Source organism: Harpia harpyja, chromosome 4, assembly GCF_026419915.1.
Source record: "Harpia harpyja isolate bHarHar1 chromosome 4, bHarHar1 primary haplotype, whole genome shotgun sequence".
In the NCBI taxonomy this organism is placed as follows: domain Eukaryota; kingdom Metazoa; phylum Chordata; class Aves; order Accipitriformes; family Accipitridae; genus Harpia; species Harpia harpyja.
The window spans coordinates 47,906,100-47,932,255 of record NC_068943.1 but is presented as its reverse complement, the minus strand read 5'-3'; the positions used below and the strand labels follow the sequence as shown (position 1 = coordinate 47,932,255).

The window sequence follows — 26,156 nt, the reverse complement described above, 5'->3', positions numbered from 1 at the left end:
TCCCATTAAAAATCATGCAATTCTGAGTAACTGCATTTTCAGAAAGAAAACTGTTAGCTTTCTTTTTGCAACCTTTCCTATTTTTCCTTGGAAAGAAGAGTTTTGCTTATTCCTTGCTGTTCTCATAGTCCCTCTGCGGAGTGGTGTTCCCCAGGGCTCAGTATTGGGGCCAGTTCTGTTTAATATCTTTATCAGTGATCTAGACAAGGGGATCGAGTGCACCCTCAGTAAGTTTGCGGATGACACCAAGTTGGGAGGGAGGGTTGATCTGCTAGAGCGTAGGAAGGCTCTACAGGGGGATCTGGACAGGCTGGATCGATGGGCCGAGGCCAGCTGTATGATGTTCAGCAAGACCAAGTGCTGGGTCCTGCACTTTGGTCCCAGCAACCCCATGCAGCGCTGCGGGCTTGGGGAAGAGTGGCTGGAAAGCTGCCCGGCGGAAAAGGACCTGGGCGTGCTGGTCGACAGCCGGCTGAATATGAGCCAGCAGTGTGCCCAGGTGGCCAAGAAGGCCAACGGCATCCTGGCCTGTCTCAGAAACAGTGCAGGAGCGGGGAAGTGATCGTCCCCCTGTACTCGGCACTGGTGAGGCCGCACCTCGAGTACTGTGTTCAGTTTTGGGCCCCTCACTACAGGAAAGACATTGAGGTACTGGAGCGTGTCCAGAGAAGAGCAATGAAGCTGGTGAGGGGCCTGGAGCACAAGTCTTATGAGGAGCGGCTGAGGGAACTGGGGCTGTTTAGTCTGGAGAAGAGGAGGCTGAGGGGAGACCTTATCGCTCTCTACAACTACCTGAAGGGGGGTTGTAGTGAGGTGGGTGCTGGTCTCTTCTGTCAGGTGGCTGGAGATAGGACAAGAGGAAATGGCCTCAAGTTGCGGCAAGGGAGGTTTAGGTTAGATATTAGGAAAAATTTCTTTACTGAAAGGGTTGTCGGGTATTGGAGCAGGCTGCCCAGGGAAGTGGTTGAGTCACCATCCCTGGAGGTATTCAAAAAGCACGTAGATGGGGTACTCTGTAACATGGTTTAGTGGGCATGGATGATGGTTGGACTCGATGATCTTAAAGGTCTTTTCCAACATAAACGATGCTGTAATTCTGTGAATGTCAGATTTTTGTTCTGCATTTTGCTGGATCTGATTTCGTATATATTGAAATCAAAGGATGGGGCCCTCGTTTAGTGACACAGGGGCTCAGGCCCCACAGCCTTTGGCAGCTGATGTGAAGCTTCAAGTCGGCATAAGTTTTGCCTTAGAACAGGTAAATAAAGGACTGCAAGATACAGTCTGAAATGAGAAGCAAAAAGCACACGATGCCAAAGATTTGTTCTCAAAGAGAATTTGTGATTGTTGCATCTGCCTTTTTGAAGCTGTCCTGGGAATGTGATTGTATAATATTTATAGGTCAGAATATGTTTGTGCTTTTCACACAAGTGAGCCCGAGGTGCTGGTGCTCCTGCTGCAGGTGGTGTGACAACCCAAGGGGGGACCTCACCAGCGCAGACGGGAAGGGGCCGTGGAAGCCAGCATGGGTCCCGCCACCTGGCCGTGGTGGCGGTGGCATGCTGTTCATGCAGCCCTGTCATGGCGGGACGCTGTGGCTGAGGGGATGTCCCTGGTGCTGCAGCACTTCTTGGTGGTGGTGGTTCTGCCTCGTGCCAGCACCTAAAGCAGGGAGAGATGCTGCCAGGCCAAAATGGTGGTGGGCACTGCATCCACTGGGGTGGGTGAGGTCCCTGTTTTATAGGCAGCCACATGTGAAGGGTTAAACTGCAGCTGACAGTCAGTTCCTCTTTCACCGAGTCTGCCAAAACATGAATCCAAGTTTCTGAGTTGTTTTCTGCAAGGACTGATGGGAGTGTAGCCTGTGCCCGTAGGGCAGGTGTCGAGCTGCCTCTGGCCATGCTGCTGGGAGGCTGGTGCTGGCAAGTGGGGAAACATGGACCCCATTTAATTGTCATAAAATGTCCTTGTTAGCAAGGTTAAAATCTTGTGTCCCTGTTTTCACAGGGAAATCCTTGGAAGGCCAAACCTTTGAAAAAGCATCTCCTTTCATCTATAACTTCTCTATTCTATTGCTCTGTTGAGCCAAATGTGTTTTAGAGCGGAGATACCCAAGGCAGGATTTTGGGGCCAGCGGGTTGCGAGTCCTGCCATGGGACAACTGACCCCGCTTAAACCTGGAGGTGCCAGAGGAGAGCTTTTACTGGTGTGAGTCACAGCCATCCCATCAAGTTCAGCTGTGGAGCAGTTCTGTGGGTATTTACGCTTATTTGTGTGAATGCTGAATGTAGCCTTTATAAACACTTTTATTGCCAAATTAAGCTCTTCCCCTTTCAGAATCACCTTAAATGACTTTCTTCTTCTCTACCCCTTGTTTGGAAAAGTTCACAGTCTGAGAGAGGAAGGCGTTGTGGGTGTGGAGGGAGCAAGAAAGGTTTCTGCAGGAACTTCTGGGCCGTTGCGGTCCTTGCGGGTTCTCCCTCGTGTGTTTCCTCCATTCAGCAATGCACAATGAAGCATCGGCTGCTTGGAGAAGAGTCTCTCTGCTTTGAAAACAGCTTGTATGTGGAACTGAAACTGCTTAGCTCAGATTACCAGAGTGTGTTTATTATTATGGGAGATGCCTGATGTTGTATTACTGCACTGTGCTCCTTCTGAGAAACACAGTCTGCTTCTAACAGTGATGTTTGTATATGTTTAACTCACAGTTTAAGCTCTTACCGGTGCTCACAGACTAAACAAACAGCATTCTCCAAAGTTTGTAAAGCATAGCACGTACAAAGTGCTTGAAGCTTCAAATGAGGATACTTAGTTTACCAAGTTAAACACTTTTTGGTTAGAAAACAGGGGTGGTTAAGGCTGCCCGTGCAGTCGTGGTTCTTCCCCCAAACACGCATACAGGCCGCTCCTGTGTGTCTTGGGACCATTGGTCCCAGTCACTGCCTTTGGCCTGGGATGCAAATTCCCAGGCAGTCCCTTCCCAAGCATCGCCTCCCTGCTGGAAGCGTGACATGGGAGCTGCCCTGAGCAGATTATGATCTGGGCAAGACAGAGAAGTCTTGGGTTGGCCACCTCTCTCAATGGGATGAGTCAGAAAACCTAATGAAAGGGTTGGGACCTGCAGAGAACCTTTTCCTTTATCCTTAAGCACCCTCTGAGACATGGCCCCAAGATTTGAATCTCTGCTCCACTGCTCTTTGCTTGTTATCTGTCTCCAAAGTGTTCAGATTTAAATGTGGTTTTCAAGCATCAGGTGTTGGGTACAGACCCCGGGTGCTGTGAGTTCCCTGTGTGGGGTAAAGCCTGTCATTGCCTGGTGGCCTCAAAACACCCTAAATGTTTGACAGACAACTGCGTGTTCTTCCCAGTGGGGAGGACAGCCAGGCCCTGCCACAACCTGAGCGCATGCAGGAGACAGGCCATGGACAGTGTCAGTGATATGTACTTGAGGAGTAACTTGAGTAGCCAAGTCCCTTTGCGAGAACCTGTGTTCTGCTCGGTGGAAAAAAGATGGATGGGTGGGTGGAAATCACTCTCAAATACTGTTTGTTATCAGATGGGCTTCAGGTCTCTGTTGCAAGATAGACAATTTGGTGTGTGTGTCTGCTTGAATTGGATGCCTTGGCAGCTTTAAAAAAAAAAAAAAGTTTTTTTTTTCTTCCTCCCTTGGATCTACATAGGATGCGTGGAACTGACACATGAGCACGTGCTTCCAGCTAATTAGGCAGATGTGACATGTCCAAGGCTGACCAGCCTTTTGCCAAGAATATAATGGAAATCAGCCAGCTGTTTATGTTGACATTGCTAAAAGAGAGTTTCACTTAGCAGCACCAAGGCAAAGCCGAAGCGGGGAGTAAATCAAGGAGAGAGAGAGAGAGAAGTAATGAGCAAAGTAATGTGTTACCTTTTGTAGGGTTACTTGCTGCATACTCGTACCTGAAACCACCCTGTGCCTTGCAAGTGTGTAGCTGGAACCAGTCTGTGAGCCTGGATCATGAAGCAGCTGTAGAACAATTGCAGTTTGATGTGCTGTGCTGCTGATGGGAGCCAGGGGGTTGGTATAATGTGTCTTCACATTTATTACACACAAACTGGTTTTGGTACCCAGTGAGTTGACTTTTCAGCGTGTTTCTTGCCCAGCTATCACTGCTTGCGCTTGCTTCTCGATATTCACTTTTTAGTTCCTTCTGGCTTCTCTGTGGCAAAGTCCTGGTGCTGGCTACTTTCATCCTGCGCTAGAGTTGGAAGATGTGCCGCTTCAGTCTCCTTATTTTATTACTTTCTGCTACTTCCTTGCCTTCCAGATAGTGATTCTTGTTTCACTGGGTTAATGGCCTAGGAATAGAGTTTGGGGGGTTTCTTGGTATTCTCAACAGCAGTCATGTGTAGCACTGAAACTTTGTTTGATAGTGTGCAGCTGTTTTGCAATCAGGTCTGGGTCTTGCTGGCAACAAAACTGGTAAGCAAAAGCAATATGGCTCGCGTTGGAAAAATGGGAAGTCGGTAAATGCGCACATGCTTCCTGTTAGGAGGACAGGGCATGGTAAAGAGTACACTCAGACCCCTGGGTCTAAAATGGTTAACTCCTGCTGGACTGGGGTTTATCCCTTTTTTTCAGTTTTATATGAAGTACATGCCCCTGATGCTTATAGACGCTTCTTAATTATTGGAAGTGGGGAGGGCTGCTGAACTGACTCGGAGGCACGCTCTGGCTTCAGGGAGATTTTGTTGGGTGGGAGTAACAATGCAGTTGGGCTTATTAAGAACCATTTTGAGAATGAATACGGCTATACTCTCATAAAGATGTTTCCATCAATTGCTTTGTGGGCTGTGAGCAGAACCTGAAGGAAGCTGTAGATTTCATGTTTATAAATGAATACTTCCTAATGTGTTGAAGAGCTGCTGCCTGGCCCACAGTGAACAAGTTCAGGAGCCTGTCATTAGACTTGGGCACAAGATATTGAAGTGGATCCCTGTTGACCACTTTGAAAATTACTGTTCAGACTTTTATTACGAAACATAATTTGAAAATGGCGATTGCTCCTATGCTTCGGTCCCCCCTCCGATGCAGCCTCCCTACCGCTGTTTCCTAACACAGTGTGGGTTGCCAAGCTCTGCCCTTGCAGTCCCGAGGAACCTCACACTTTGTTGGAGCAGAGCCTTCCTAACACCTGCGTAGCGTTTTATTGATTCACAGAGAAGCCTACCTAACTTTTGTGTCAAACGCTGTATTTCTGAGGCCTCGCTTAGCAGCAAATGGAATGGTAATCTTAAGCAGAAATGGCTTAAATGTTGTATAAGCACGTGCAAAATTCAGCAGTTTTGTGGATACTTGACAGCAGTGAAATGCCTACAGAAGTAATAAGTTGCGGGGTTTTTTTGTTGTGTGTGGTGCTTTGTGTGTGGTTGGTTTTTTTTTTTTTCTTTTTTTTTTTTCTTTTTAACCAAAACAGTGGATGGTACTCCAATTTTAGACTGATTGAAGCTTACAACTTCTTGTGAAACCATAGATGCTCTTCTAGTATGAACCTTTGAAGTTGTGGAGGAATGGACCTGACCCCTGATGTTTTTGGGACTAACTGGGATGTGGAGCTAATGGCAGTGTATCTTTCCAGTGGATTAGAAACACCACTGTTTCTAACCCAAGGGACACTGGGTTTGAAATGCAAATGATTTGGCTGCTTCAAGCATTCAGGAACAGAATCAGGAGTTGCCTTTGCTGTGCAGTCTCATGTATCTGTTGCTCTTTTCCTTTAGGTTATGATGCCCTGAGCTATTCTGTGGAAAGTAATGACAAATGGAGCGGGAGACAGCTACTGCAAGCAAATGAGAACATGACTGATGTCCCAGAGGATGGGGGGCAGCCGTATGTCAGGAATTGCACTGAACCAGGTAGGAATGAAAGTTGCTTCTGGCTCCTCGGTCTTACAGTTGGCTTTCTTACCTCCAGGTATCTGTATTTACTGCCAAAAACTTGTACTTGCTTATTTTTAAGTCAGTAAACATGCTTGTTGTTTTCCTTGTATGTATGTACCATACAGGTATTGCAAACTCCCTCAGCAACTAGGGTTAAGAGGAGGACCTGATGTCAGCTAGAGTACAAGACAATGTTTAATATATACTAATAGCCAAGTGCTGGGATCATAAGAAGCATGTCTTCTGTGGTTTTTGCATAAACATTGCATGCGGTTCTAGCGGTGGGATGTACATAGTGATGATGTGTGCTAGTAGGATTATTAGCTGAGAAATTAGTAGGTAGTCATACATTTAGTACAAGGACTTTCACCAGCAGTGGACCCAAAGAAACCCAGCCTTCTGTAGCTTCAGGTTGGGTTGGATCTGCTGATGAGAAATAGGGCTCAGTTCATAATGTAGCTTTTTCCTTGGGGAGAGTCCTTAGCAGGGTGGTCCTCATCTCCTTGACTCCTGTTTTTATGAAACTCATAGGAACTTAATGTCATTGCTCTGCTGCTCTGTTATATTTTGTTGAAGTCGGTTGACATATTCAGGAGCTTTTGGGGGAGGTGGGCACAAACACATCGGCTGTGTTAGTGTGCTTCATGTGTCCCACTTCCTCAGGGATCCACCTGCAGCCAGGATTAAGGCAGATTGGCTAGAAAGGGTATTTAACTGTAGGAGATGAGCTGATGTGCTTTTTGAACTTGCTTTCCCTGAGCTATTTGGGGCTTTTTGTAAATCTTTGGTGCTTGTTCTGAAAGAGCCCCCCTCTATTTAGAGGGGCAGTTTCCTGTCCCATAGTTAAAAGGACAAATCACTTGCAACCCTGGACAAAAAAACTTTCCGTGGACGATAGAAAAAAAAAAACCAAGATGGGGGGTCTTCAATTTGCATCCAATCGATTGCACTGTTTTTATTTCCACCTAAACAGAAGTCATCATAAGATATCACTATTAAAAGAGAAGGCTTTGTAAGATGTTCAGTCCTTTATTTTTTTTCTTTTCACAGCAGAGCTTGGATGTCATTGCCTCAAAGTTCAGGGAGGGGAGGGGAAAGGTGTTTCTCCATTCTTCAGGACTTACGTAGGTTACATGCCCCAAGAGAAATTCTAACAAATGCAGTTCTTGCTGCACTTCTCTGCCTATAATTTTTCCTCCACACTGTCATCCTTAATAACATTTCTGGACAGATGGATGATTATAGACTTTTTTAGACAGTAAAAACTAGTACAAAAATTCTTCTGTTAAGTTTTTCACTTGTTTGCGCGTCTCCCATGTAGTACGGATCCAGTCATACAGCTTCACATCAGCATCTGTAGTAACCTTTCCCCCACCGCTCTTGGTACATCAGCACCTGCTATCTCACCATCCTCAGCTATTTCTGCTGCCTTCACCAAATAAAGTAACCTGTAGGAAACGTGTGGGATTTTGTGGTGTGTGTTTTTTCTCCCCCTTTTCCAGAAGATAATAATTACTAAGTACGTTGTATAGCATTCAGGAGAGAGAAAGTAGAAATACCTAGGTGAATTACTGTTTTTTCTCTGAATTATCATGACATTACAACAGGATACATTCCGTAATAGCAAACTGATTAAAAGTACTGTAGAAAAGGAAGTAAAAGTAGCAAAGTTTAGGTCCCTTGTGTTGTTTTGTGGATTTCATTTGGACCATTATCATAGTGTAAATGTAAATCATTAATGTTAGGCTGGATGACAGTCAGAAATGCTTGAATTGTCTTGGTTTGAACGGGAGTGGGACTCTACTGAAGTATCTGTGAAAGTTATCTGATGACTTCAGTGGACTGTAGGCCATGTACAGAATACTTCAGTTCTGCTTTTCAGTAAATTAAGTGAGTTAAAGAGCTGGTAGAAGTGATGCTGTAAATAGCATCGGTATGTTGTCTTGTTCTGAATGATTTTTCTGCTGTGTATGATAACACAACATGAGAAAGCCAAGTGGTGTTAGTTGTGCTTTGGGAAGAATTTCAGAATTTTCCCTGCAACTCAGAACGATGCCAGGTTTCTGAATCCAGCACAAAATGGGGCCTCAGTCGTGAGCCCATACAACTTCATCCTGCTGCTCTTTTTTCTAATGCTAAGAGTAAAACAGCCATTCAGGAGATTGAAATGGGACCTGATGATGGAGCTGGGCTGCTGAGGTCAATCTAGTCTAATGCAAGTTTAACCATCGTCCCAGCAGATTAGGATGAGGAGACCTTCAGTGCAGTTCCTAAGAACAGCTTTTGTGTTTAAAAGTGTAGGTAGCAATAGGGCAGTTCAAATCCATGTACAGCTCTGACACTAATAATTGTTGTTCTTAAACAAAGCTGGTCGAAGGCTTGATTCAACACCCTTTCAGGGCAGCACAGTCCTCCTTCTGCTGGCTGTGTTAGTGCTGGATTGGGCCCCCGAATGGTGTCTAACTCTGAAGTGACAATAGAGACCTGAACTAGTGCAGTAGCCAAGAAGCACAAGAGTTCACTAAGCATGTCTGCCTTTGCCTTCACTAAGTGCTTGCCTATAGAGTGCTGCTCGAGGAAATTGAGGCAATTTGGCTAAAATTGTGATGTTGCTGAGCATAATTCACGTGTGGTGCATAAACTAACCTTCGGGTGTCTGTCGTTACTTGGGAATGAGCAGAACTTAAACCTCCTTAGCATCCCTGTGGGCAGGCATTTATGTACATTTGGCCTTCAGGTGCTTCTCTTTCCCTTTGGTGAGTATTGATAGGAGAATGCTGTGTGAAAAGACAATTTTTTTTCCTGCTTACTTCCAAGATTAAGTTGTATAAACACCTACGGCTAGGCAAAAGTGAGTGTTTAAAAAAGCAGTTTCACCTCATCTGTTGAAGGAGGGAAATAAAATGCCTCATTTTGAAGTGTTTTGTGGTTTTTTTGCAACACTTGGCTTTTTTAGTCTGTTGGCAGTAAACACATTTTTGCGTGCTAAAGGAAAGAACTTTTTTCTTTAACTGCACGTGTATTTTCAGGCTCATTTGAAAGCCTGGCATGACATTTGCAAACTGCTGGGTTTATTTTCTAATGGTTTATCCATTGGGCTATCTAGTAGCATTTTATCATCAGAACTGCTCCAAGTAGTGGGGTTTCTGCTCACTTTTCCTTTGAAACATACATTGTAGAAATATTAAAGGGGTGAAATGGACCGAATCCAGCCTAAATACTGTTTTTTGTAAATTTTTTTTTGTCCTTTTGTAATTTTTCACTCTGAAGCTGTTGCAATTGGAGTGATAATGTGGTCTTTTTGAGCAGTTACCTTTAAAATGCACTGCTTGTTCTGTACTCTAGCCCTGATTCACTGAACCCCTGGGGATTTTTGAGCCCCACAGTACAGCACTCGGAAATAAATCTTGCAAGGCTCAATCTGGAGGATGGCTGCTTCTGTATTGGGGTAGCAGATGAGAGGGCACTATGTTTCCTTTCAGAAATCTGTTGAACTTAGCTGATGCAATGATGACATGGTAACCTTTCTTCTAGCTCCCTTGCCCTCTCGGTGCTGACAGAGTTGGTTAAGTGTTGTGCATATGATGTGGTTAGGGTCCAGCTCTGAGTGACTGGCTCTAGAAGCAGTTGCAAGCTGGTGCTCAGCTATGGATGATGTTGATGAAAAAGTGTGCTCCCCAAAAAAGGCAGGGAAAGTAGCAAGGCATGGCAAATGGAAGAGATGAAATGCTAGCCTCAATAGACCCCTATCTTTACAAATCTACTAGATTATTTTAGCTACTTGTTGCTGTGGAATCTGAGTACCGGCCAGTATGCTTTGAAACGTCAATTTAAGCCTTATCGCTGTGAGTCCTGTTAACAGAAAGAAGCTGAGAAATATTCATTGTTTGCTCTGCCCTGATCCTCTTGCTGTATTTGATGGTGTTGAGTGCTTGTGGAGGCAGAACAACAAAGCAGCCCACCTTTCTTTTCTTACAGAGCCTCTGGTCTCTTGTCTCCTGTTCCCTTCTTTTCCAGTCCTGTAATCCTACCTGCTTAGCCCATCCTTCTTGGATCCCTGGTGGCTCTTCAAGGGAGTGCCTGACTGCTGTCGTGCAGCAGATGTTCGTCTGGCCTCTCCTACCGTCCTCTTGTCCTTGTGGTACCCATGTGAAGGCGTGTGGAACTAGAGATGGATGAAAAAATTGGACAGAGATTATTCACCAAAAAAAGTGATATTGTCTAACTAAAACACTTGTGATTTTGGGCTAGGTTTGGCAGACAGTTTTAGCTAATACAAAAGATGATGAGGAAAGAGTGAGAAATGCTTGTGTTACTTCAGGCAAAGTATCATTGAACCACCTAGTCCTGTTTAGAAATATGACTTACTCACTGGAAGCCAACAGAAAGGATTAAGCTGATTTAATGTTGAGCTTCGGGTCAGGTCCATGTGCTACCAAATTCAGAGCTAAGGTTGCACTACAGAAATTCAGAGAAACTTGCTCTTAATTCATACTTGGTTTATCAGCTGTCATGAAGGTGACAAGCTCATAGGCTGTGTCAGGATGGGACATAATGTGTCTAGAAATTTGTTAGAGGCTACTTGCTTGTGGCACACCAAGGTCCGGATGCCACCCCTCGTTAGCTCCTCACTAGACTGACATATGTTTCCGCTGACAAGCTGTCATCGTGTTCCTCCCCCAGTGTTACTGCTTCCCAGGTGCCTGGCCGCCACTCCCACCTTGGAAAGGCTGTAAATAAAATAACAGCTCTGCTTAAGTGTGCCGTTTTAAAGTCATTATCAGTAATAGCAGGAAATACGTGATTACTGCAGAAACTAAAAGATCTCGGTATATTCATTTAGACCCTCAGGCACAGAAGTGTTTAATTTAAACAGCCGAAGAAGTTTTTATGCAATTATTTCTTACATTTCCTCCTCTTATTTCAAAAGCAACTTTCTCTTTTATCCATATTTCTCCAGTGAGTCATAGATTATGATAATGTAATTTGTAGTGCTTGGCTATGAAGTAGGTAACTCTTCCAGACTGCTTGCTTATGCTTGTTGCCATTTCTTTAGAGCCCTTTTTGCGTCGAACCACAAACCTTAACCCACAAAACCCAAACCACTTCGTGTATTTGTGCTTTCTGATCTCTTTCCTGTTAAACGTTTGCTCTCTGTTTTGCATACCCAGGTAGTGAGATGATGGCAACCACTGCTGATTTCTTGGTGAACAGCTTGGTGACTGAGCTCTGCCTGGTGTGTGGCGTGGCCTGAGGGTAGAAGGAGAAGAAAATGTGGTCGGTTGTTGTACCTTTTTCTCTTGCCGTGGGAGAGGAGTCTTGTGCTTTGGTGCTGGCGTGGGCAGGCTGGTGTTAGCAGTAAGTGCTCTCCTGGTTGATAACATCATCTCCAAAGTGGTGTTTCCTCTGTGTTAAAACAGAGCAGTGCAGTCCTCTTTCCTTGAACTCACCCTGGGGCGTGGATTTGCTGAAGCACAGGCCGAGCAGGCGGTTTTCATCCAAAACAGTAGCAGCTGTCTGTGCTGAAGAGGAAACCATCTCTACACCCTCATGTGTGCAAAGACTTGCACATGTGCTCAGCTTTAGGTGGTCTGAGTTGTCCTGGGTTGTCGTGCCCAGAATGACAACCAGAGAACACACACAGTGCATGAGACCTGTGTCTTTACCTATAAAAACATTGCTGGTGCTAGAAGAGGAACTATTGGAACGCAGTGGGATTGAGTGCACCCTCAGCAAGTTTGCCAACGGCACCAAGCTGTGTGATGTGGTTGACACGCTGGAGGGAAGGGGTGCCATCCAGAGGGACCTTGACAGGCTTGAGAGGTGGGCCCGTGCGAACCTCATGAAGTTCAACAAGGCCAAGTGCAAGGTCCTGCACATGGGTCGGGAAAATCCCAAGCACAAATACAAGCTGGGTGGTGAGTGGATTGAGAGCAGCCCTGAGGAAAAGGACTTGGGGGTGTTGGTTGACAAGAAGCTCAACAGGACCTGGCAGTGTGGGTTTGCAGCCTGGAAAGCCAACTGAATCCTGGGCCGCATCAAAAGCAGCATGGCCAGCAGGTCGAGGGAGGGGATTCTGCCCCTCTACTCCGCTCTGGTGAGACCCCACCTGCAGTACTGCGTCCAGCTCTGGGGCCCGCAACACAAGAAGGACATGGACCTGTTGGAGCAAGTCCAGAGCAGGGCCATGAAGAAGATCAGAGGGCTGGAGCACTTCTCCTCTGAGGGAAGACTGGCTGAGAGAGTTGGGGTTGTTCAGCCTGGAGAAGAGAAGGCTCCGGGGAGACCTTATAGCGGCCTTCCAGTACTTAAAGGAGTAAAGTACTTCCTTAAAGTACAGGAAAGCTGGGGAGGGACTTTTTACAAGGGCATGTAGTGATAGGATCAAGGGGTACTGGCATTAAACTGAAAGAGGGTAGATTTAGATTAGATGTAAGGGAGAAGTTCTTCCCTGTGAGGGTGGTGAGGCATTGGAACAGGTTGCCCAGAGAAATTGTGGATGCCCCTATGCTGGGAAGTGTTCCAGGCAAGGTTGGATGGGGCTTTGAGCAACCTAGTCTATAGTGGAAGGTGTCCCTGCCCATGGCAGAGGGGCTGGAACCATATGATCTTTAAGGTCCCTTCCAGCCCAAGCCATTCTATGATTCTATGAAAACTGCACAGGAGATCATGGCAGTGGCAAAAGTGCCTAGCAGATCCCAAAATTGTAGCGCAGTCTATGATGGGCTTGCGTGCTAGAAACAATGTGTATTAAAGGAGATGCTCAAGCACTGAAGTATTTTAATGGGTGGAATTGTCCTGAGATTCCAGCTCATGTTCGTGCTTCTGCATGTACAACAGCATGGTCTGTCAGCGCTTGGGGATATGCATATCTGGGCAGCAGAGTCTGAGTTGCGGGACTGATACCCATTCGCATCGAGGCTGGAGAAGACACAGAAATTAAATGTGAGTAAGATGTGTTCATCATTTTAGTAGACCCTTGACATTTGGGTGCGGAGGGTGATGGTGACTCCTTCATCTCCCTTGCTAACATGGACTTTTTGCCTCTTGGCCTTTGTACCTGGAGATATGGTGCCAGGCTTGGATTCTTTCCTTTCTGAACATCCTTCCTCGTTTTGCCTCTGTAAGATGCAAGGAGTGGCATCTTTACAAGCCTGGGTTTTGCTTTAGTGGGGTAGGCTTGTGGATGGGAAATGGGAAGACATAGAAAACAAAATTCCTCTGGAATTCCTCTGGAAAGGTGCTGGAAGTAGCTGCTGACAGAGTGAGCAAGACTGCTCTTGCTCCACTGCCACTGAGTTCAGGAAGGCCTTCTTCACAAGCAGATATAATATGCTATGTGAAGACTGATTTATTTTTTTTCTTCTTTTTTTTCCTCCTGTCTGAACAAAAATGCACTTTAAAAAAAAAAAAGGTTGCTTTCCCTCAAGCAAAATTAATTTTTTCCTAAAAAAACGGAAAGTAAAAATTTGTTTCTGCCTAGCAAGTTGCAAAACCTTGCTTTCACTTATGGAAACATTAGAAAAATAAATTGCTGTAAGTTTAGTAACAAAATGCCCTTGAGGAATATAAAAAAGACATTCTTCCCTCCCTCAGCCATAATGCTTTTGTGAATTTGACAGAAATTTGCTCGAACTTCTGCTCACACACTCTGCTTCTGTCTGTTGATTGCTCTCTTCCACCCTCCCCCACAAAAAGAGAAGACTTGACAGAAGTCAGGAGTGTGAATCCTCTTGAGTGAAGGCTGAGAGGGAAGAGGACTGAGTAATGCTCACCAGGCTCTCCTGCTTGATGGGAGCGGATTGCTTACGTGCTGGTAAGGGTCATCTGTCTGCTCAGGCAGACATGAGCAGGTACTGTGAGGCTGGGGCTCGGGACTTGGGGCTGCTGCGTGCCACAGATGCTCCGTTGCAGCCGGGTGTCACCTCTGTGCACTCTGCAGGCAGATGTGGCCGTGTCCCTTTCCCTTTGCCCCCCCCACCGCCTCTCATCTAGGTTAAAATGGTTTAACGGTTTTGGTGCCCAGTATCGCAATGATCCAAGGAATTCCAGTTTTGAGGACTTCAGTGTACTGTCGTTCACTTTTATTTTCCCTCCTTGGTGCTTTGCAAACGAGAGTTGTCATTTGTCCCACCCTGATACAGGAGTCCTCTGTCTGGGGATTGTGGTCTGCAGTACTAAAACAGAAGTGTACCTATGGCAGGGTTTTCTCCTGTACTAACAGTGCAGAACACTGGGACTCATGCTTTGGGGGCAGAGGGTCACAAGTGATGCACCATCGCCTTGGAAAGCTGCTGTGTCACTCCTCATGGCGAGCAGCACAGAAAGGCTTCATCAACTCCAAACCTAAAGCATTAGAAATCCATGATGTTGGGGTTGAAACCTCAGAAATAAAAATAAAAAGCATGCTTGTTTCTTCTAGGTTTGTGTGCTGGCATGGAGTTGGGTTATCTTTTCCTACAGTCAGGAAGGAGAGATGTTCTTTTGATGGGAACAAGAGCTGAGGTTGTGGTGCTGTCACCTGGCCCCAAGAGGTGAGGCTGGAAGAGACCAACACCAGCGCGGGCAAAGCTCCATGTCTGACACCTGCTTTTTAACTAAACATGGTTTTTGGCTAGGCTGTGTGCCCCTACAACCTATATCTCTGGCTGAGGCGAAAATGTGAGGCAACGACTGGGTTTGGAAGAGTTCTTCCTTGCTGACCCTGCCTCCTTGGTTTGTTAGAAATATTGTGAATGATTTTCCTTTTCACACATGTTTGCCAGGGGCCACGCACAAATGCATTAACTGCAGGATGTTACCGTGTTGATCTGAAAATGGGTACGCTCAGCTCACCTGTAATTATCTTTTGGGGGGGGGGGGGGGTGGTTTTTTTGTTTGGTTTTTTTTGGCAGCTGGAGTGTGTTTGCCAAGTTCAGATTCAGGTGAAATTGGGTCAGCAGAGACATGTGCACGCCATGTCTCTGCTATTTACAAGCCTCTCATCGTATGTTTCAGGTAGGACAAGGCTTGTTGGGCACAGGGGAGAGCATGACGTGATTTTGTTCACAGATGTTCTTGTTAGCCTATGACAGGGAAGTTGACCTATGAAAGTTGTAAAAAGCTGCAAGGGATACTTAAAGATAACTTGCAGATGGTGGAAAGTATTCTGCTCTTTGATATTCAAGCAGCTGGGTTTTTGGAGGGTATTTTCCACTTACCTGGTCCCTGGAATGATTTCTCAGGCTCCAGAAATCTTCTGCAAACTTTTGAATAGTATCTTTCTCTTCTCTCAGTGGAGTTAGGTTGTTTTTTGGTTTGGTTTTTTTTTTTGTCTTACAATGAACTAGAATGAGAATTTATTTTCGTGACTGGGAAGACATTTAATCTACCTGGTGGCAGTTTCACTGTCAGTATCCCACCAAATGGGTGGCATTATGGGGAACTTCCAGGGACCAGCAGACCCTTGAACGTAGCAGGGAAAGGTTATGCCAAGAAATGTTTTTAACAGGGAGGAGCCATTTACCATTGCAAGAGCTGGCCAAGGGAGTGGAAAATACAGCATCTCTTTGCCCTTCAGAAGAAGGAGGGTGTCTTTCTCAGTAATAGTCTCCTGTCACGTGGAGGACACCAGCTGTGAGATGCTGGTCGGTGAGCTCCACGCAGGAGCCTTGGGAAGCCTGGTGTTCTCCTGGGTTGTGCCAATGTAGTGCACGTGAACAGGCTGGGAGCTGGACTGGTGTCCTTCCTACCACTTCAGCAGGCAGTGAGGGGCTGAATGCTCCAGCGTAACGTGGGAACGCTTGCCCCGCAGGGGCCTGGCACTGCCACTTGCCTCTGGGCTGGCCGTGCACACATGTACATACGGTGCTCGTTTGCTGCAGTGTCAGAACAATTATCCTCAGGCTGGGATTTGGCACTGTGAACCTCCTAGCTCTGGAGTTGCTTTGTGACTTGGTTTTGCTGCTTTATTTATAAACATGTTCAGCTGCTCTGGAGTTGAAGCCGAGCGAAGCATGTATTTGAATCAGCCTTGGTTGTGGCTGAGCTGTGTTCTCACTGAGGGGTTTGCTTTCTGGGCTGTATTTTGCAGGGCCTTGACCTGTGGGACTGCTGGATTGCAGGATCTCTTTGAAGAGGTGGTCACAAGTCCTTTCTATAGGACTTTTCAGTCATCTAAGGGGGCAACAACACAAGTGTTGCTGTGTTACGTTGGCATGTAGGTGAGCAGATTCCTTAGCACCAGCCACTCTGAGGCAGGACCTGCTGTGGACTGTACAGCAGGACTGTACCTGGACCACATGCCAAAGGGGAAGCTCAGAACAATTGCTTTTTGCTGGGTGCTTAAAAACTCTGATCTCCAAAATCATGCAGTTCCCTGGAAAACAGGATCCTCTGTGCACACGCAGGAGGCCACTAGCATTCTTTCTGCTGAAATTTTACCCGTGTTCCCATGTGATTATGTGTGCGAATCCAGGAGCTGAAGCTTTAGGGAGAAAAATAACAAGCTCTGTGATTAAAATCAAGAGGTGGCAATGCTATTTCCCAGTTTATCCTCAGTGTGTTCTCTTGCATTGGTGAAACAACAGAATCAGAAAAGGAAGGGGAGCTAAGTGGCAAAACAACAAAGTAAAACCCAAATCCCAAAACCAGCATCACCTCTATGGTTTGTAGGCAGGGGAAAAGGTAGTGAACTCATGAGCCCATAGTGCCCTCATCAGAAAGCTGCTGTTTATTTTTGCAGAATACATCATTGCATATGTATCAAACAGTTGTAATTAAACCACTACTTGTTCTAATAGAAAAGAATCTCATTAGACCTATTGGCTCCTGGCTTATGAGTACTCAGCCTCCAGCCTTCTGTGTTGCAATACGACTGAGATGTGCACTGGTAGTCTGCAAAATCTCACCTACTGGGACTCATTTGCCTAATTGGTGATACTTGTGATTAGCATGTTCCCATTGTAATTGTTGTTTCCGGTCGAAATTACTGTATTGTCATATGCTAGCTGTGCAATAAGGGCCTTGCGGAGTGTTTATGGAAGATTTGTATATCGTGCTGGGTGTTGAGTGAAGAATGCCGAAGGATAATTGACTGTTGCTACCCAAGAAGCATGTTGATAGTCTTGAGAAATGATGACAAGGGGGAAAAAAAAAAAAGGGAATAATCCCACAGGGAACAAGGAACAGATCTTAACCTGTACACCTGCTGCTATCAAAGACACAGGAGGACATCATTTGAGAGCTAGTAAGAAGTGCAACCCATTTGGCATGGTAGCTCTTCCTAGTATCCCATTTATCAAGTTGGTGTTTTGCTTTAGGCTGCCAGCAGGCTTCACTGACAAAACCCGGAATAGGGAATGCTGGATGTGGAATTGCTGGCTGGGAGAATTTAGCAATAATAGTGGTAGGGAGCACACAGCTGCAGTACCCCCATAAGGTCTGCATCTGATACCTTGAAGAGATCGTTCAGTGCAGATCAGTCCTTACTGTTTCAACCTCTTGTTCCCCTTTTCATCCCTGTCCCTCCAGGTGCCTGGAAGCACCCACAGCCAAGTAGATTTGCCAAAATCCAAACCTTAGCCTCTTGTATTTCACAGCATTTTGCTAACAATAGGCGGCTTAGTTACTTAGTTTTTGAAATACAGTGCAAGGGCTTATAGAGAGAGATATACTCGGCTAAAAAATATGGACCGTGTAAGCCCATAGATAGGGCTACAGCTTCTGATCTCTTTTCTCTTTCTAGTCTTCATTTGGACTGTAATGAAATGACCTGCCTGCAACCTACTAGTCACCATTTAATTAAACTTGTTCTCTAGGGACTGCTCATCTGGCAGCCTTTGGCTGTGCTAAATATTGTCTAGATGTGAAATATTGACCCTGGTGCTACTAATCACGGTGAGAAAGCTTTGCCTCGTACATGCTTTTACTAAAGATCCTTTCAGGCCTGTGACTTGAGCATGGCCAGTGGAGGCATTGGGATGTGTCCTTGCTGGGAGGGGAGGGCTGTGCAACCGCAGAGGGACGTTTCTGGCATGCCCATGTAAACCTGGAGGAGGAAATGGGTCGCTGAACGTGTGTGTGTGACTTCTGTGTTGGAGACCAAAGGCAGGAGGGCACTGTGCTAGCGAGCTGGTTTCTCTGCTGGAGGGATGTGGAGCCTAGGTGTCCTGTGCCTGCAGGAGCAGCTGCTTCTCATCTCTGTCAGAGACCAAAAATGCCCTTGTGGTCATCCCTGGACTCAAGGCTCTGGTGCCCGAAGACCTGCCCACTGAAATGCTCTGCCTGTGGGTATCCTGGTCATGGTCTGCTCTGGAGTGTGCTAAGAGTTTGAAACTTGTTTTGTTGTTTATGTAGACTTGCCAAACAAATAAAAAGTAGACATGGCAGAGTGCTTATCTGATGTAAAGGCGGCCTCTTTTATCCCTGTTGTAAGTTCTTTCCTTTTCAAAGACAGTGATCAGTCTGGATAAAACACAGCTTTCAACCTGTGGGATTCCAGTCTTATTTGATGGAGTGGGCCATGTAAAAATAAATGTATTTTTACAAAGAAAGGAAATATGAGGTGGAGCACAGCTGTTTTGCAATGGAACTCAAATATTCCTTGGATGATCTGATGGATTGTGTTTGCACACATAACTTCATGGGGGACGAACACATTTTTTTCAGTTACATCCTCTCTAAAGGAGCTGCCTATTTTATCTCTGGAAAAAAAAAATGCAGGTAAAAAAAAATGCAGGTAGCAAATATCAACATTCTTCAGCACAAAGAGGGGGAAAATATTTTCCCAAGTACGTCATCAACCAGTACTACGGTTACGTAGCAAGAACCCATGTTTAGAATAACAGCAGTGGAGGGGGAGAACCCTGTATCCCTTTTTATGATTATTTTTTGCCTTCTAAAATGACTTTAAAATTCCCAGAAATTTTTTCGGGTTTCTTTTTTGGGCTTTTTTTGTTTGGTTGGGTTTTTTTGCTCATTGTATTTACAGCAATGAGACTTGCTTCCTTGAACTTTTAGTGAGCTTGGGTTACTCCTTTGGTTATTGTGTGTTGTGGAAAAGGCAGCAGAGAGGTTTAAAATACTGAAGAGGAATCATTGCTTCCAAATCTTTGCATTTAAAAGGTGTTAAGAAGCAAAGCAGGACATCAGACATGAATAAATACCATATCATAGCTTCCTGAACTGGGTTTTATTTCTCTGACACCTCAGGATGCCAGGCTGCTGTAGTACATCGCTCTAGTAATCTGAGAAGTCTTCCATGAAGCCCGAGACCTGAATTTCTAAGAAGGAGGTGAAAAAAAAAAAGTGTCAAGTCAGACTTCTTCCTTTCTCTTGGAAGAAAACATGCTTGGATTTTTATATGCCGAGTATGGAAAGCAGGACTGTTGTGGGTTTTTGGGTTGGCAGCTGGGAAGAGCCAGCAGTCCTCTGTGTGGTGGTGCTGGTCCATGCCGGTGGTCGCCTCTCCTCCTGCTGGTCTGCTGCAGGCTCCCGGGTGGAATGAGCGCAGCCTTCTCGCTCCCGACCCTGCTGCTGGAGGGGCTCTGTGGAAGGGAGCAGCAGACTGAGGTGCTAGAGAGGTGTTTTCTCTCCCTGGCTCTGGTGTGGGTCTGCTGGGAGATGTGGGTCCCGTCCTCTCTGTGTCTCAGTGACAAGACGGCACAGCTAATGCTGACAGGCAGCGTAGGGACTGTGCTGGTGAAAAGCATGCTGTAAGGAGTTATTACCAATTCAAAATCTGTAAATTGCAAGCTATTGTGTTCACGATCCTTTTTGGACTGTCTTTCTGATCAAATCAGTGACTGATGCTTACTTAGGAGATGCAAGCTGCTTGACGCAGTGTGGCCTCGGGGCATTACTGAAGTACAAATAACGACTCGCAGCTGTAATAAAAGTAAATGTGTACCAGATGTAGATATTCTATATTGGCCAGATACCAGAATAGGGTTTTTTTTTTTGACATACCTGAATTATTCTTCTGTCATGGTAAACGCAAATTGTCCACTTAAGCATTTAAAAATACATTGCTGCATTTTTGTAAAATGTCATAATTCTCCCCAGCATCCTATATCCACCAAGCTCCTATTCTGTGAACATACTTCCTGCAACATCTTGTTATGCTGCTGGCTTCTCCCAGAGCGGTGACAGCTGGCTTTTTAAACCATTTTGGAGCTCAGAACAGATGCAAGTTCTCATAGGGCTGCAGAAGTCTGCAAGCCATGGCTGTGCTGTAGCACAAACACAGATTTTGGGAGGGGGACTTCAGAATAATCTAAATTATGTTTCCCGTCTTTTATTAGTAGAGAGATTAAGTTGTCCACCTGTGGGCAAACTCTGGGCAGATCCTTAGATGATGTAAGTCTGACAGGCTCTGCTGAACTCTGCTGGCTTACATCAAGTGATGGTTTAGCCCTTGATGACACAATGTTTTCAGCATTTATTTGGACAGATCCAGGTCCCTTGTGCAAAACTGGAGGAAGGAGGGTTTTCTGTAGGACCACAAGAGGTATTCTGGGCCGCCACATCGTTTCCCCCTTCTTAAAGCAAGAGAGGGACACGGCAGCAGCATCTGCAGCACTGGCACGTGGTGATGCCTCTGGGATGGAAATGCCGGTAGGTTGGAAAGGAGGTGGTGGAGAGAGCTGGATCCGAGCTGAGGAGCGGGCTGCGCGTGGGTAGTGACCTCTGGAGAGCGGCCTGGGCTGGAGCCAGCGGCCAGAGCTGCTTAAACAAGGCGTGATGCAGGAGAGAGCTGAGCACAGGGACCACCAGCCTTGGGGGCTGTTGTCCTCTGTCCGGAGCAGCTCTGCCGGTGGAGGGAAGGGCCGCCACCATTGCGGTCTCACCGTCTCTGCCCAGGGGAGGCGTGACCACCTTAGCCGGGTTTCTGCTGAAGGGAGCCCACCGGCAAGCTGCCTGTCCGCTGCCATGCCGAGGCTGGGTGGTGGTCAGCAGGTCTCCTGCCAAGACCCCTTCTGCAACTTTAGGCCTATTGACGAGCCTTCCACAATAAAAATATATAAATTTCATCCTCTTTTAAAGTCTCTTTGTGCTGCCAGGAGGGTAGAGGGAGTAAGCTTGATAATGAAGAAAATCAGGGCAAGTGGTTATAAGCACATGCTTTAAATTTCGGTGTGTCCATGGTATTTTGCAGATTGAACATGGATGTGTAAACGAGGGCCTCAAGCCTTAATTTAAATTTCAGTGCCTTTGGGGGTGAAAGCTGATGTAACTCCAAGATTTGTCCCAGGACAAGTCTTTATTAGAGTTTCTGTTTTAAATTTGGGTTTTTGAGCTATTACTGTAAAAGAAGAAAAATAACATTTGGCCCCATGTTACAAACTGGATTTTTGTTGCTTGTTTTTCAATTCTTGCCAGTAGTAAGTATTTAAAAATCAAAGGTCCAGATTTTCCACTGATGTAAATTATTACTAGCTCCATTGACTTCATTGAGTTTACACTAGTTTTAAACGACCAAGGATCTAATACAACATTCCATGTCAATATTTAATACAGTCAGGATGGAGTCTTTATCATCTGTCATTTGCATTTTAAGCAGTGCTTAATTGTATAGTTTTTATACACAGACATGTGCATAAATTCACTTATGCATGCACAGAATAATGGTTTTATATACTAATGCTGAAGCAGTTTAATTTAGTGCACAGCAGTGGGTAAAATAACAGTATTTAATTAAAATGAATTTTTTCATGGACTGCATAAAGAATTTTCCAGATCAGATACTGGTTACCCATATGTGCAAGTTCTTTGTTATTTCCTTGCTGTCCCTGTTAGGAAACGGAGATGAGTTAGGTTCCTTTCTCGAAGCTCAGGCAGAAGGGCAGGTGACTCTGGCTGCCTAGTGCTGCTGGTGAGTGAGCAGGTGGTAAGGAAGAGAGCTCCCATGTTGGTCTGGGCTCTGCAGAAAGATTTGCACTCATGAGGGGAGCAAAGTCTTTTGAGCCGGGTGTGGTGAAACCACACAGAAAGAGAAATCTTCTGTGCTGCTCTTACAGCCTGAGTGGATGAGGTTTAAGGTAGGAGGTAACAGAGGTAAAGTGACTGATGCCCCAGGCTGGTTGAAAAGCCAGGGAGAGCAGCCATGTTCTGTTCTGTAAATCAGTGCTGTTTTGCCCCAAAGCCTTGGCCGCAGCAGAGGTGATAGCAGTGATCCTTGCTAAGCAGCCTTCCTCCTCTGCCGCCGAAATCTTGCGTGCCAAGTGCCGAAGCTCAGGTAGCGTAGCACGTCTTGTATGCTTGACGAGTTAGCATTACAAATACAGAACTGTCTGTAAAAGCAGGGCATGCTCTGTGCAAAACCAAATAACAATAAAGGATGGTGGCTGCTTTGACTTTTCAAACCAGGTAAACATCCATGCATCCCATAGTCACCGGCTTTGTGGTACTGGTTGCATGGAAAGCCTCTCTGTGCTTCATGTTTGCTCATCCAAAGTTAATGGGAGGTTTTCAGATTTGTTTTCATTTCCATCCCAAATTTCAGGATTTTAGGATAATGTCAAATAGCCTAAAATTTCAGGATAGTGTCAGATACCTTTTAAAGGCCAAAAGATACTGGTGCTTCTGTGAAAAAAGTAGTGGTTCTGGGGGAGCCATTACACAACCTGTCTGGCTGCTTCTGTCAGGTCAAGCCTTCTCCTGCTCTGTGCATCCTCCAGACTGATCTTGTCACCGTGCTGGTGGCCAAAGTTAGTGGCCAGGCGGTGCTGCAGCTTTCTGTCCCCACCAGCAGTCTCAGGACCAGAAGGCATCCCCTACCCATAGACACGAGGCTGGATGAGGAATCTGCTGGGAGCTTTAGAGGTTATTTGCACAGCAGTGGTTGTGCATCTCTTCTGGAAGGGGGAAAGGCTTTGGAACATACCCTTTTCTTGGTTTTATGTGTATATACATATGCATAGATCAAAAGAGAGATGGGATTAAAAAGAAAGAGTGGTTGTGACCAGTATATTTGTAACCAAAGACAATCCTGAGTCCACAGCCTGATGAATACAGAAGCAGTGTTAGCCCAGGCTTCTGGTGATGGACAGGCAGGTGCTGACAGGCTGAATGACCACTTCTAATTAGCACTCATTAATAGTCTCAGAAGAAACTGACTGGAGAGTTAGCTTCTGTGCTGATGACTGTGACTTCCAGGTGACCTGAGCACTGTGATGCTCTGTCCTTCTACAGCTTGGCAAGCTATCCATGCCCTGGCTGAGTGACATTACCTGCTGAAGCATCCTGGTAACTACCTACTACACTAGCATCATCTCGTGAAGGGCTGTTATTAGTCATGAGCAAGTGATGCTGTCTTCCCATATCTTAATTGATGGGAGAAGAAAAGGAAAGGAGGAGGTGGTAATTGTTTTGTGTTAAAACAGGGATAATTACTGCTATAGAATTCCACTAGAAAACAAAGCAGCAATTAATTATTCATCGTCACAACTCAAATGTGGATCTGCAGAATCAGGGTTCACAGCTTCCTTTGGGCTGGGTTACGGCAAGGTGGTTGAGGAGTGAGCCTTGCTTGCTGCCCCATTGCATGGACGGCTCCCTCAGGAAGATGCTGCTTTTGGCGTCTCTTGGGGCAGTTGCCAGCAGAAGCTAAACCTATTACTCCATAAAACCTGGCTGCAGGCCGAGTGCCTTAGGGGACCCCTGCCTGTGTTTATGGTAAGACGTGGCCTTATCTGTGTGACACAAATGGGTCAGCACATCTGAAGACTGACCCTGTCATAGGAAGAGGGGGGCTGGTCAGGCTAAAGGTCTATCTGACTCCATCTTCTGGCTCCATCTGTGTCCGGTGCCACATTCATGGGAAAAAATGCAGGATAAGTGTGAGATGTTTTTACCACTGGGATTTGTGCCAATGGACCGAGTAACACTTCCCTGGTGTACTCCCGCATCTCCCGGTAATCTGCAGCATTAAGGAGTCAGCGACTGGTTTCTCTGTATGAAATAGCTCTTCATGCTTTATTTTTTCTGAGAATTGGAGTGCTTTCTGAGCCCTGCGTGAGCCTTTGGTATCTGCAACTCTGTATGGCCAGAGCTTTGCTGCTGAACTGTGCCTGTTGTGAGGACGTCTCTCTGACAGGGGAAAAGGGAAGGAATAAAGACAGATTTGCTGTGTGGGGGCATCAGGTAACAGAGATGGTCTCACACAGCGAGCAGGAGGACTCTCTAGAGATGTTCTCTAGGGCAGTGGGTTGCTGTGAGGACCCTCGGTGAGGCTGGGTGCTGGATGCAGGGACGCAGCAGCTTTCTTGTAGCCATAGCAACCGTTAGGGATGTGGTGGTAACTGCTGGCATCCCCGGACCGATAGGTGTGGAAGAGAGGTGGAAACGAGTGTGGTATCAAGGTCAGGCAATGAACTAACCCATAGTAATTCAGGTGAACTGGGCAGACACGAGTAAGACACCGTAGCGCCTGGTGGGAGTGCCCGGATGGCTGTGTTGCCAGGGTTATTTCTGGTACACCTTGGCGTGCCTCCATCCTGGGCACTTGGGCCCAGATTGATGGACACCCAGCACCAGACTCCCCTGACTGGGAGGTGTCCTCTCTAGTTCCTTCTTTCACAGATTTATTGGACTCCTCCCTGAAACTGCCCGCATGCAGTTCAAAAATCCCTGTTGTGCAGGCAAGGCTTTTGGCGCTCGTCTTCCCCGGTTCAGATGGGATGATGGGCGCCGGGTTGGCCTCCGCTCCTCTCTGAGTGGGTAGCACACTGAAGCAAGGTCTGGAAGGCTGTGCTCCCAGCAGCGTCGGGGTCTGCAAACACTCTGGCAGCCCCCCGAAAGCTGAGGGGTAGGCAAGGGATCAGCAAGGAAAGCTCACAAGAGCAGTGAACAAGGGAGCACAAATAAACGCTACCACATAAACTATGTCTTAAAGTGAGATTGTCGAACACCTACTGAGCCTGAGGCTCCTGTGGGTAATGCTAAGCTTCCCCCTTTCCCCCGTCCCCTTCCCCGGTAACAAGGATTAGAGATTTATTCAGGATGCAGGAGCTGACAAATACTTGGACTGGGCGATGGAAAGTTCCACTGAGCCACCACCGCTTGTGTGCTGGGGGGAAGCCGGCAATGGGGAAATCGAGCTGTTCGTGCAGCCTCCGTGCTTGAATTAATTTTATATTCTGCTTGCACTTGGGTTCCTGCTTTTGACATGTCTTTCCCCGCTCCCTTTTTCTTTTTCTTAAAAAAATCATTCCAAGTGAAGGTTTTGTTAGAAGCCAGCACATCTCCTGTTCTACCTCCACTGCATCCATGCTGAATGCATTTGGATTGAATCACTGTCTCCTGGGAAAGACTTGCAGGGATATTTAACTTATCTTCAGTATAGAATTAATAAACAGGTTAGCACGCAGGAAGGTGAGAGAGGACTCAGCAATCCATAGCTGAGTTATGTGTATATGTCGTTACTAATAATCTGCTCTACCCAGTTTCCTTGAAAGTGTTTGGTGGTGTTTGGCGATTACTGGAGGAGACCTTGGTGCGCAGGCACGCATGCATCCATGTTCCCCAGCACACGTGCAAACAGTATGAGTGTATAAGTCTTGTTCCCTCTGAAGAGCAAATTGAATTGCTTTGCCCAGTAAGTGACACTGCCAGTAAAAAGATGATTGACATTTCCCTGGCAGATTTTTCCATGTAGGAAATTCCCTGCTGTTTAGAGTCTGTAAATCGGGATCAGATGGCCTTTTAAGGGAGTGTGCTGTCATTCTGTGTTTCCCATCCTATTTTGATTTTGCAGATCCTTGACATATTCCCAGTGGAGGTGCAGACTTGCCTGCAGCAAATTCAACTAGAAAAAGACACGCTTTGCTTTCGCTCCTTTTCCCAGCTCTATTAAAGCAGGCTGTGGTCCCACAGAGCCCTACCCAGCCAGCAGATGACAAACTGCTGGTTGCTCAACCACTAATTGCTGAAGCACCGGTCCAACCACGGGCCCAGGACTGCTGGCTGAAGCCTGGGCGTCTGTTCTGTGAGGACGGGGCTGCGCAGCGGTCCCCTCTGGGCACCCTGCCTATGAACTCGGTGCAAATAGGATGCTGCAAATCCCCACTGAAACTCAGTCGAACAGAGGGGTGGTAGAGTTAAAGCAAAGTCTGTTGCCTAATTTCAGACAGATACTTGCCAGCAGATCAGACTTAATTTACTGTCTTAATCTTCTACTCCCGCAAGACTAGTGGAAGAAACACATCCTTTGTAGTTGATCTGTAAAACTTTGAGAAATATGTGAACTGTTAAAATGATGT

The 26,156-nt window shown here is 46.2% G+C and overlaps 1 protein-coding gene across 3 annotated transcripts in view; it reads left to right on the top strand.

Moving 5' to 3' along the window:
• SLC24A3 (solute carrier family 24 member 3) overlaps window positions 1-26,156 on the top strand; it is a 186,766-nt gene that overhangs the window by 30,065 nt on the left and 130,545 nt on the right. For all 3 annotated transcript variants that reach the window (XM_052783853.1, XM_052783852.1, XM_052783851.1), the window contains exon 2: window positions 5,758-5,892. In XM_052783853.1, coding sequence (XP_052639813.1) covers window positions 5,835-5,892 — 58 coding nt within the window. In that variant the 5' untranslated portion in view covers window positions 5,758-5,834. The remainder of the gene's footprint in view (window positions 1-5,757; window positions 5,893-26,156) is intronic.